The 13,278-nt window shown below is 38.7% G+C and overlaps 1 protein-coding gene across 1 annotated transcript in view; it reads right to left on the reverse strand.

Moving 5' to 3' along the window:
* Positions 1-13,278, reverse strand: part of LOC105667349 (dipeptidase 1) — an 84,748-nt gene that overhangs the window by 18,621 nt on the left and 52,849 nt on the right. Inside the window, exons 7-9 of the mRNA XM_012359101.2 lie at positions 11,850-12,026; positions 11,499-11,583; positions 6,810-6,885 (exon numbers count right to left, since the gene is read on the reverse strand). Coding sequence (XP_012214524.1) covers positions 6,810-6,885; positions 11,499-11,583; positions 11,850-12,026 — 338 coding nt within the window. The remainder of the gene's footprint in view (positions 1-6,809; positions 6,886-11,498; positions 11,584-11,849; positions 12,027-13,278) is intronic.

Consider the following 13,278-nt stretch of genomic DNA (forward strand, 5'->3'; position numbering starts at 1 on the left):
GATTTTGGTTTGTATCGACTATTGCGATTAACACTTTAAAAATTTAACTACGATTGTCAGCCGAAACGCTTCACCGTACGATTCACCGTACGTGATCTCCCTGACACGGAAATAACGTGGGGTTTTACCCCTGGAATTAAATATACTTGCTAGAGAACGGTTTTTGTCTGCAGCGAAAGCACGTTATTGAATTTATTTGCGGTGAATTCGCCACGAATTCGAATAAAAGTCGTTCGATAGATAAAATGCGTTTCGTCCTTTTAAAAAATTCACCCGATTATTATTTTTTTCACATTTATGGTAAAAGATATCAGTCAATATTCTCAAATATTTTCAATTTCATCGTATACTCATTACGAGAAGTTTGGAAGAAAAAATATAGTAAATGAGAAAATGCTGCTTTCTTCTTTCTTCTGGAGTTTCCATGCATGACTTTTTCTTGTTTTCTTTTATGGTGTGATTTCTAATCAGCAAGAGCAAATATGTTGCAAAAAGGCTAGTAATAGATTTCTTTTCTACTGCGAGCGCAACTTTAAACCCCAAGTTACCGCGGTAGATATTAAACCTCCTTTTTTTCGTAGAACGAAAAGCGAGAACGAGATGCGGAGAAAACGAGCATTGTTTTCGTTCCGCTGCGACGTCTTTCCCCAACCGTTCATATGGCACCATCAAAGTACACTCTTGTCATTTACGTCATTTTTTTTCGAAACCATTCAGAAGTCTCAGACTTTGTGAGAAATGTGCAAAATGTTTAAGAATAAGAGTGAGAGTTATTTTCATGTAGATATGCTGCAGTACAAAAAAAAAAGAAATAAAAAAATGCAGTATTACACTTTGTGTCGGACATGTTATCAATTTTGATTCACAATAATTGAATTCAAAACCGCTTTAATAAAGTTTTGATCTGTCCGCTGCTATTACCGCAAATAAATTGAATTATGAAACGATACGAAGCGTGTAAATTGTTTCGCATTTAAAGTTGGCAAGTTTTATACGATATTCATCGAGAATTTCAAAAAATCGAAAATGTTTTATGGTGTGAAATTTACACATTTCTCTCCGATATTAGTTTTGTAAAATTTAGTTTTAAGTTTGTTAACCGAATGCGATTAATTGCAATCACAAATATTTGACTTTCACGCCCTTTTTTAAAAATATTCTCGTACCTGTAAAATTCCACCTGTAATATCGGAAATTGATGCACGAGATATTTATATGCAAAAATTTTGTTGATTGAAAATACAATACGATATCGGGCATCTGCGCTTTAATTTTAATACCGCTGTAATCGAATATTTTTACGAAAAAAATAAAAAATAATTTGTATAATATAATGTGATAAAATAAAATTTTGTGTAGAATATAATTTCCAATATATCAATAATTGGTGATTTATTTTTTTATTTGTTTAACTCTGCTCGTCTCGCAGTTTTTCTCCTCTCTGAGTTTCACAATTCAATCCAATTTATTTGAAAAACAAATTTGAGTTTACGCACAATAATTATATTTCAAATCAGAGGATGCAAATTTCTTGATTTTGCACAAAGAAGTTGTATTGAAAATTAATATTTTTTATACTTAAATCCAGTTGTTGAATGGAAATTTATTTTTCGCCTGAAGAAAATATTGCAGGCATTAATTATTGGCGGTACCAGCGTATCTACATATTTACCTCTGTGAAGTTGGCCCCCCATTTTTCAAAATAAAAAAAAATGATTAGAGTTCTGGATGCCCCCCGAGGAGTTCTAGAGTTCTCAGACCATTTTAGAAAGAGTTCTGCCATTTAAAGTAAAGAAAACACCATTTGAAAAATGGGGGGGCTAACTTCACGGCGCCCCCCATTATGTAAAAAATCCAAATTTTTTTATAGTTCTGAGTAGATTTCAAATAGTTCTATAGTTCTAGATAAGATTCAAAAATAGTTCTGCTCGAAATACTACGTAAATTAAATTTGAAATTCTCGACTTAGAAAACGAAAAATAGCGAGAACTCGTTCAATTTTGATTTCAGCGTTTCGAGCCTTAAGGATAATCGTTAGAACTCGTGAGGGGCTATACAGAACTCTCAACAGAACTGCCGGTTACCGAGAAAAAAATTTTTTTCCTGTAGGACTTAAAAATTTTTCGAATCCGAACCTTCAACCATCGAGAACTTTTTTATTTCGCCTCTGAGCGCTTCGAGTGTTAATAATTATCGTTAGAACTCTTCGGGGGGCGTCCAGAACTCTCATCAGAACTGCCGGTTACCGAGAAAAAATTTTAATAGAAATTTTTCGAATCCGAAACTTCAACCATCGAGAACTTTTTTATTTTACCTCTGAGCGTTACGAGTGTTAATAATTATCGTTAGAACTCTTCGGGGGGCGCCCAGAACTCTCAACAGAACTGCCGGTTACCGAGAAAAAATTTTTTTTTCTGTAGGACTTAAAAATTTTTCGAATCCGAACCTTCAACCATCGAGAACTTTTTTATTTCACCTCTGAGCGTTACGAGTGTTCATAATTATCGTTAGAACTCTTCGGGGGGCGCCCAGAACTCTCAACAGAACTGCCGGTTACCGAGAAAAAATTTTTTTTTCTGTAGGACTTAGAAATTTTTTGAATCCGAAACTTCAACCATTGAGAACTTTTTTATTTCGCCTCTGAGCGCTTCGAGTGTTAATAATTATCGTTAGAACTCTTCGGGGGGCGTCCAGAACTCTCATCAGAACTGCCGGTTACCGAGAAAAAATTTTTATTAGAAATTTTTCGAATCCGAAACTTCAACCATCGAGAACTTTTTTATTTTACCTCTGAGCGTTACGAGTGTTAATAATTATCGTTAGAACTCTTCGGGGGGCGTCCAGAACTCTCATCAGAACTGCCGGTTACCGAGAAAAAATTTTTATTAGAAATTTTTCGAATCCGAAACTTCAACCATCGAGAACTTTTTTATTTTACCTCTGAGCGTTACGAGTGTTAATAATTATCGTTAGAACTCTTCGGGGGGCGTCCAGAACTCTCATCAGAACTGCCGGTTACCGAGAAAAAATTTTTATTAGAAATTTTTCGAATCCGAAACTTCAACCATCGAGAACTTTTTTATTTCACCTCTGAGCGTTACGAGTGTTAATAATTATCATTAGAACTCTTCGGGGGGCGCCCAGAACTCTCAACAGAACTGCCGGTTACCGAGAAAAAATTTTGTTTTCTGTAGGACTTAGAAATTTTTTGAATCCGAAACTTCAACCATTGAGAACTTTTTTATTTCGCCTCTGAGCGCTTCGAGTGTTCATAATTATCGTTAGAACTCTTTGGGGGGCGTCCAGAACTCTTATCAGAACTGCCGGTTACCAAGAAAAAATTTTTTTTCTTGTAAAACTTAAAAATTTTTTGAATCCGAAACTTCAACCATTGAGAACTTTTTTATTTCACCTCTGAGCGTTACGAGTGTTCATAATTATCGTTAGAACTCTTCGGGGGGCGTCCAGAACTCTCATCAGAACTGCCGGTTACCGAGAAAAAATTTTTATTAGAAATTTTTCGAATCCGAAACTTCAACCATCGAGAACTTTTTTATTTTACCTCTGAGCGTTACGAGTGTTAATAATTATCGTTAGAACTCTTCGGGGGGCGTCCAGAACTCTCATCAGAACTGCCGGTTACCGAGAAAAAATTTTTATTAGAAATTTTTCGAATCCGAAACTTCAACCATCGAGAACTTTTTTATTTTACCTCTGAGCGTTACGAGTGTTAATAATTATCGTTAGAACTCTTCGGGGGGCGTCCAGAACTCTCATCAGAACTGCCGGTTACCGAGAAAAAATTTTTATTAGAAATTTTTCGAATCCGAAACTTCAACCATCGAGAACTTTTTTATTTTACCTCTGAGCGTTACGAGTGTTCATAATTATCGTTAGAACTCTTTGGGGGGCGCCCAGAACTCTCAACAGAACTGCCGGTTACCGAGAAAAAATTTTGTTTTCTGTAGGACTTAAAAATTTTTCGAATCCGAACCTTCAACCATCGAGAACTTTTTTATTTCACCTCTGAGCGTTACGAGTGTTCATAATTATCGTTAGAACTCTTTGGGGGGCGTCCAGAACTCTTATCAGAACTGCCGGTTACCGAAAAAAAATTTTTTCTTGGTAACCGGCAGTTCTGATAAGAGTTCTGGACGCCCCCCAAAGAGTTCTAACGATAATTATGAACACTCGTAACGCTCAGAAGTGAAATAAAAAAGTTCTCAATGGTTGAAGTTTCGGATTCGAAAAATTTCTGTCTTACAGAAAACAAAATTTTTTCTTGGTAACCGGCAGTTCTGATGAGAGTTTTGGACGCCCCCCAAAGAGTTCTAACGATAATTATGAACACTCGTAACGCTCAGAGGTGAAATAAAAAAGTTCTCAATGGTTGAAGTTTCGGATTCGAAAAATTTCTGTCTTACAGAAAAAAAATTTTTTCTTGGTAACCGGCAGTTCTGATGAGAGTTCTGGACGCCCCCCAAAGAGTTCTAACGATAATTATGAACACTCGTAACGCTCAGAGGTGAAATAAAAAAGTTCTCAATGGTTGAAGTTTCGGATTCGAAAAATTTCTGTCTTACAGAAAAAAAATTTTTTCTTGGTAACCGGCAGTTCTGATGAGAGTTCTGGACGCCCCCCGAAGAGTTCTAACGATAATTATTAACACTCGAAGCGCTCAGAGGCGAAATAAAAAAGTTCTCAATGGTTGAAGTTTCGGATTCAAAAAATTTCTAAGTTTTACAAGAAAAAAAATTTTTTCTTGGTAACCGGCAGTTCTGATAAGAGTTCTGGACGCCCCCCGAAGAGTTCTAACGATAATTATGAACACTCGTAACGCTCAGAGGTGAAATAAAAAAGTTCTCGATGGTTGAAGTTTCGGATTCGAAAAATTTCTAATAAAAATTTTTTCTCGGTAACCGGCAGTTCTGATGAGAGTTCTGGACGCCCCCCGAAGAGTTCTAACGATAATTATTAACACTCGAAGCGCTCAGAGGCGAAATAAAAAAGTTCTCGATGGTTGAAGGTTCGGATTCGAAAAATTTTTAAGTCCTACAGGAAAAAAATTTTTTTCTCGGTAACCGGCAGTTCTGTTGAGAGTTCTGTATAGCCCCTCACGAGTTCTAACGATTATCCTTAAGGCTCGAAACGCTAAAATCAAAATTGAACGAGTTCTCGCTATTTTTCGTTTTCTAAGTCGAGAATTTCAAATTTAATTTACGTAGTATTTCGAGCAGAACTATTTTTGAATCTTATCTAGAACTATAGAACTATTTGAAATCTACTCAGAACTATAAAAAAATTTGGATTTTTTACATAATGGGGGGCGCCGTGAAGTTAGCCCCCCCATTTTTCAAATGGTGTTTTCTTTACTTTAAATGGCAGAACTCTTTCTAAAATGGTCTGAGAACTCTAGAACTCCTCGGGGGGCATCCAGAACTCTAATCATTTTTTTTTATTTTGAAAAATGGGGGGCCAACTTCACAGAGGTTACATATTTACTTTACCGACTCTTGCATTTGTATTCGATATTGTCGCTGGACAAAAATACAGGAAAACTGTACATTGCGACGAACAGTTCGAGCGGCATGTGCCTTTTACGTCGTTTTTCTTCTTTATCGTTTGGTCTGCAAATCACGCTTCGATGCATCTACCCTGTTTTTTAATCCTCCGCCATATACGTCAGCCACAACCACATGTGTTTTTCATGCGAATCCCGGAAACTCAACAACTTTTTAGTTCTCTACCGCCCTCAGTGTACTTGCGATTAGAGCAGTTTCTCTTCATCTGTCTCTCTTTATCTCTTTCTCTCTCCTTCCCCTTTTTTATGTTCTGTCAATTTTTTTCGTGAAACTTAATGGCAAGGGCCGCGCGAATCCAGCAGCGCGCTACAAAGGGGTCGGCATTTTTAACAAAGGGGTTGGTCGATGCTCGTGTGTTTACACGATTCCCGCGTCCACTTAACAAACTCTGTATACCTCCATCTCCAGTTATCGCGGCAAAGAAGAACTCCGCGGGTCGTTTCTCCGCTGAACAAACTGCGTGAAAAGCGTAACAAAGGCGAGAATAATGGAAAGGAATAATGTCGGTCGTTCGGTAACAAACGGCTGAATACCATCGGGTATTTCGCGAGCACGATCGTACGTAGTTCTTTAAAAATGCATCGGTGCAATAGTTTTCCTGCCAGCGTTGGAAAATGGTGAGCTTCAAACGATATTTATGAAGTCACTTTGACTAAACACTTCTCTTACACATTGTTTTCGTCCCGTTTTTAATCCTGCTATCGCACTGCGGGCGAAACGTATCAGCCGAGCGTTCCGATGTAATCATCTCTGAGATCGGACTGGTAATCTGTTGTCTTCGCGCATAAATTTCGAGAAGGGACTTTGACTATCTCCGAGTCGCGCAAATGATCGGTAGCTCTGTACGTATTGATTTATACCCCGACCTATATTCAAAGGTAGCCGAAAACTTCTTGTACGTTCGCACGTACTAGTTCGCAATCAGTTCGGCAGAACTGGTACGCGGCGGGAAACGCGCTTACGATTTCGCGTTGCTTTCATTTGGAAACTATATCATTCCTGCTAACACGAACAAAGCACCGCTAACTTGAAATTAAAATAGTTATATTGCGAAAAGGAATTTATTTTTGTTAATCAGTAATCAATATGTTAATCAGTTGAGAGATATAAAAGAATTCTCTTTTTCTCATGGTTCAAGCGTTTCTGTTCTTATTCGCCGGCGACGTATTTTCAAATGTTTGTCTTACAATTATTTTTATACCATTAGAGACTTGTAGCAACACTCACAAATTGATCCCGTCGTATCCAGCTCCGATGCCGACGTGGTCCACCCCGGCGATCTTCCGCACGTGATTGATGTGCGCTGTAACATATCACGAAAATCGTAATATATAACGTAATCGTAATGCTCGCTGCGCTTAGCGCTCGGTGATATACGGAACGCGTAGCTCATTCGCCGCGTAACGAGGAAAATTACAGTCCGCCCTAACCACGAACTACCGCGCTCGGTGAATGCACTACGGGCAATTTTTCAACTACGACTAATACACCGTGTTACTTTCCTCGGGAGTCGCCAAGAAAATTACCTACACTTATGCATTTCGTTCGCTTCCATTGTCGCGTCCACCGGCGACGCATTTTTACACGTTTTGACGTGGTGAAAAAAACGTCGTACATCACCCCGCGGCCGCATTTGCATCCCATAGCTGCCGCACTCGTGCTGCGAGTCGCAATTGCTAACGCAATACAGCGCGACATGCATAATTAATTTCGCTCTCAATGTAAGACAATATTGCATTTGCGAGAGTTGGATAAGTTAAAAGTAATTTGTTAATGTTAATGCGCGGACTCGTTTTCCCGGTTTATGCGAAGCCGAGCGGGATGGTAAATCAATTTGCAATTACCGCGGTCGAGTTACAGAGAGAAAAGGATTTGCAAAAATGTGTTGTTCATTTTTAATTGACATATCCGGCAAACGGGATGCAGGCGGATTACGTTCTGCTTATCGCCGCCTTTATAATCATGTTTGTAAAATGAAATTTCCATGGCTATGTGAATTTCAAAGTGCAATTTTTTCCGCGATGAAGATGGATAAAATCGGATCATAATTTGAACGGGTACAATGAGATCATGAATGTACCCATAAACAATGAAAATTTGCATATCCGTCAGACGGATGTTATTGTTAACTCGAAAATGGTCGCGCGCGCTGGTAATTTACACCTCGATGGCCTAATATATCACGGATATAATTTACATTTCAACGACAACAAAATTCAGAAAACAGTTTTATACACTCAAAATCGTGAGCAAGTTTCACTTTTGAATTAATTTAGCAAATTAAATTGTCATCGCAAGGAAGGAGTTCATTATGTAATACATTTCTATTAGAAACATTTTAAATAATAAGTAAAGATCAAATATAATTTAATGGAAAAAATTATTTTAATTCATAATTGATCGATATGAACGCAATTTATCACTAATGGAATTTTTGTTAACATTTAAGACCGACTCAAATATTCTTTTAATTTTATAAAATATAACGCGTTTTAGAAATGCTAGCTATTGATTGCTGATTATCATTGTTATTGCTATTTTTTTTTAATAATAATATGTATATCAGCATCTAGACATAATATATACGAAAAATATTTTAGTGAATAAGGCATTTATGAGACGTAGTGCATGTATAATGAATAACGGTATGCCGCTCGCAGGGATGCAACATGCATAATCGATCGGCTAGATGACATAATTCATAACCGATCAGACTGTAGAGTTACGGCGCGCGTCATTGCACCACAATTTTGCTCGGACTCGAGTTGCCACGAAGCGGAATACGTCAGAAACGTCACAAATTTTGATTTTCGTGTTTGCGCCGTATCGCTCTTTCGCGCCATTCCCATTATATCATAAATTATACGTTGATCGGCGGCGCGCTCTTTGGAAATTGATCATGATTCATTCCGAGGTACGTCGTTACCAAGCGTGGCTAGAAAATCACACAATGTACAGTACGGTGCGGTGAATAAAGAGACTAGCAGACAACTTTACCAATCTGAAATTCTGATTCTAACGAAGTTCCGCATCTGGATATTTAAATAAATTTTACGAATTCCATTGTATTTGCCTAAATTAAGAGAACTATTTATATTACAATTTGGCGAACAACTGGAAAGAGGTGAGAAAAACTAAAAATTGTTTGTACAGAAACGTCTGTAAATTGCTTTTCTTAAAGATGCGAGCGACTTTGTGGCGTTTACTACTGCATATTACCATAAACGCAGAGGAGGTTGCATTTGCATTGCATCTCGTGCATCGTAACAGTTGTGCCATTAGCAGGTTGCTGCGAGATCTTTCGATTTGCATGTACGACGTAAACAGCGCGGTTGACGTTTGTTTGGGCAGAATAACGTGCGAATGTCTCCGGAGATGCGGTGCATTTGATGCTTCGTGTGCGAAATGCGCGCAAGAGAACACAGTCGTACAAACTGGCAACGAACGAATAGTTTCGTGCAAACAGTTTATTAATTCGGAATGTATTACTTTTGAACGGGGGAAAAAAAATTAATATTATCATTCAATATCAATATTATCGCGCAATTTCAAATACGCCGTTAAATATTGTTTTATGGACCGGAAAATAATATTAGCGAAAGCAATGTACACGCTATCCAAAGTTTGTCTTTCAAATTTAATTCGGAAACACCGAAACGCAATAGGAAGAGAATTACGGAAAGGGAGGAGTTAGATAACATGCTGCTATCGATTAAAAGTAGCTTCCGCAATCTCTGCGAGCGTGTATTTGCCGTGAAAGGAATATCATACTTTTCGCGCGTGATATCAGGTTCGCGCGCCGGCTGCGTGCTTAAATCGAGAAAATTGCATTCGCACTGTAAACAAAGGAGCAGTTATTCGACAAACGTAATGCGGGGAATTGCGAGTTGCGATAGCGCGCGACCGCGCGGTTATTATTAACCGGCGGCGATTGTTGCGCGCGGCGTTGGCGGCGCGGTCGCTATGGGATCAGCCACGCTCTGTTGGAAGAGCAGCGCGATGGGATAGAGCGAGGGGAAACAACGAGAGCGCTCGAATCAATCCGTAATACCGGCCCGGTGATGGCCACGGAGAAACGCGTTACAATTTTGAAATTATCAGCGCACACACACGACGTACAACGTACTTCCCGTTCGAGCACATAATTTTCTTCCCTGCTCTCCCACGGCGGACATAATTTTCTCCGTGATTCTGTAACCGGCGATGTAGAGCAATTAGAGATGCTGCCTGCGGAAGGAAGCGATTATTCAAGCACCCGGCTATGGTCGGCTATGTCCGATGCGCGGCCATCCACTACCGGTCAGCAATTATCTCCCGTTCTTTCTTTTGTTGCGCTTGGCGGAACGGTGTACGAGATGCGCATGGCGCAATTTGAACAACCTTTCAATCCCGCGCGATTCATTATGCGTGACATTTGCAATAGTTGCGATTCAGACGAACTGTATTCCGCACCTCATTGTCGGAATGATATTATTGTACGTCGCGTTTGCTTATTCTTTCTGCGTAAGAAGAAAAAAATATACCGGAAAGGGAAACGGCGACATAGATTATCGCGCGATTCTAGCAAAACTACAAATTTTCCGGGGTTTTAAGGTGGGTGCAGTTTGCACGCGAGATCCTGGAGATTAGGGGATAAAAAATGGACGAAATTAAAGAATTTATTATCTCGCGTTTATTATTTTCGTGGATTAAGCATTATGGGATTCCGCTGTCTTTTTTTTAACGAAGGAAGGAAATAAACGCTCTTCGTAGATCAGAACTCACGTTCGCGTCTGCAAAAACCGAGCGCTTGGCTACACTATGAACGGAATTGGCTGTTCCCGCGGGAAACGTCACGGGCATTTCACTTTTTTGTTACCGTTCGCCTGCGGAACGCCGGGTTCTCGCAGGGATGCATTCGAAGCTACGGTTTGGCCGCGCGAAGTGTGAACTTTGGATTACGGCTTCCTGTACATACGACGACTTCGGCTTTCGCAATCGATCTCACTCGCTGCAGAAGAGCATAAAACTAACTTTATCAAACATAGCACACTTCAAATGCTACGGAGAAAAGTTATATTCCACTTCATTCTAGTTTTATTATTTTTTTCTCACAAACTTCGTACGGTTTTTTTAAATTAAAATCGATTCGCATTTTGGACGAGAAATATTATAGGTATTTTGTTTTAATTTAATTTCGGAGTTTGCCGGAGCTTCTCGGAATTTGATTAAAATTCCGTTCCCACGATTCGTATATCTAATTGTGTTAAATATACATACACAGCCGTTTACATTAGCGGTACGATCTCAAATGTTAATGTGTTCGAAACTTCAAGCCGCTCTATAATAATGCAAATAAGATGGTAACCCGCGGGAATTGGCACCTAACGCGGAAACTCATCTGGTCGTCTCGGCGGAGAAATGCCTCGGATGTTGTAGCATCGACGACGATGTTGAAAGCTCATAGTCGTGCAAGCTATATATCAGTCGTGAGAAAAAAAGCTATTCTTCTCAATAGCTATTATCTTGAGATATGAAAACCGATGACGGTTGACGTATTTACAAAACGATCGAAGTAACGTTGATCACGCTAGGGAAAACGAGATTTACTGAGAAAATTTTCCATTTTAGATAATAATGTTTGTTTTATCTTCAAGAAAGAAATGTAGAAATATTAATGCTATTAGATATTGGATCGCGTTGCGTATGTTGCGTTATTTCAAAAATCCTGAGATAATGGCGCATTCCGATAAACGAATACCGAGCTTTGAGCACGTACAATACAGTTTGATTGGATTTTGTAAAATTTTATTAACATCGCGAAATGCAAACGAAATGATAATATCTGTTTTTATGGATTTTAATCTTTTAAAATTCCGCGATTACGAAACTATTGATAATTAAAACGAAACGATTCTTATCGCAAGGATCGCTCACCTGCTACATCCTCGAGTGTAGATTTTTCGCCACAGCTGATAAAATGGGGATAGAAAGATACCATAACAATACCACCGGTCTGCGCCTGCGAACAAAATATTCACATTTCTTTTCAGTCATTGAATTAGATAAAATAAAAAAAAATGTTTTATGTATCTTTTAGGCAGGATAATCCTTTATGATATATGCAAGAAAAAATATTACGTAATTTAATAAAAGAAGATAGGATTATAAAATATAGAGTAGCGAATTCACTTTACACTTTAATGCGACGCCATTAAAGCGTCACTGTGGCGTTACTTACACGCGTTTATTATTTCCGGCTATTTCGTTGTCGAGAAAAAAACTTACCAAAAGTCGCAGCGCGTGGTCAGGCACATTTCGCGAGGAATTGCAAAGGGCATGAGCGCTGCTGTGACTGAAAATCACCGGCGCCCTCGACGTCGTCATGGCAGCCAGCATAGTGGGTACCGAGACATGAGAGAGGTCCACCATCATCCCAAGTCGATTCATCTCCAGCACGACACTCTGAAAGAATCCCGTCATTCGACGTTGTGTAGTGTCGATACTCGCGGATTCCCGCTCTCATCCGATAATGGCATCGAGACATCGCGGATTCAACTACTTGAAAGGATTTTAGACTTTGCATTGAATGGCGCGCTTCTCGAGCATTCTTACGATAAACTAACACCAATCTGGATTAAAGCAAGCTGAAAGAAATTTACAGAATCAGCTCGATGATGACGTAATCATGGAAATCCTAATAAATTTCTTTTTCCGCCATTACGGCTGTGATAAATTTTGGATGATTCAGTATCAGTATCTTTTCTTGTTTATTTTGATGGCTTTAATCTTAGGATTAAAGTTGGACCGACGGAGGATTAGTTGCGTATCTGTTAGGTAGCTTCCCGAATTAAATCTCACGTTAGCAGCGAAACGAACGGACTGGTTTACAGTACGTGCACGTTAAGTCAGTGACACTTATTGCGCGAATCAGATTGAACTTCAGCACGAATTCTTTCTGGGGCTGCAACCTCGAGGAGAATGTCAATGCGAGGAGCAGTGACTTACAGAATAAATCGAAATGTCGGATTTTTTAGCGTTGCATCTACTAATCAATATGCTTAAAAGGTGGCAATAACATCTAAGATGAGCAAGTGTAATCTATAATTTATATGATAAAATATATTTTTTTGATATTTTAAAATTAATAAAACAGCTTAAATAATATACAATGTCTCCAGAGAGCTTTGACTTTAATTTTAATAACTACATTTGCTAATCTACAATTTAAAGTTCGAGATTTTCTTGCTACTGTGCTTCATTGACAATATTCTTTATATTCTTAGGAAAATAAAGACTAAAATAGAAACTTGCTTAATTCTTTGGCACAGAAAAGTCATCCTTGTTAGAAGCCAAGTTGTCGCACAAATTCTCCGATTTCTTTTCTACGTGGAAAACGTTATCTCCGTTAAACGAGAATGCTTTGTTAAATTGGTAACGTGATAAACTGCACGTCTTAGGATTCCTTCTCGGTTTTCTTATTCCCCACAGCTTCGCTATAGTTGTACTTTTATTCCTTTTTTTTCCCCTCGCAAGCTGTGACGAATTCTTAGCGTGACTTCCGTCTCGTTTTCATTGTAAACGCTTTAGGCACGAAGGAAACTGTACAAGAGGAGGATTCTTGAAGTGTTAGCGGATAAATAAAGAAAATTTTGACGTGCGTGTCTGGTGAGTCTTGTAACGGATTGAGTGACACATTAAATAAAGAATTATAAGC

Source organism: Linepithema humile, chromosome 1, assembly GCF_040581485.1.
Source record: "Linepithema humile isolate Giens D197 chromosome 1, Lhum_UNIL_v1.0, whole genome shotgun sequence".
Lineage (NCBI taxonomy): Eukaryota > Metazoa > Arthropoda > Insecta > Hymenoptera > Formicidae > Linepithema > Linepithema humile.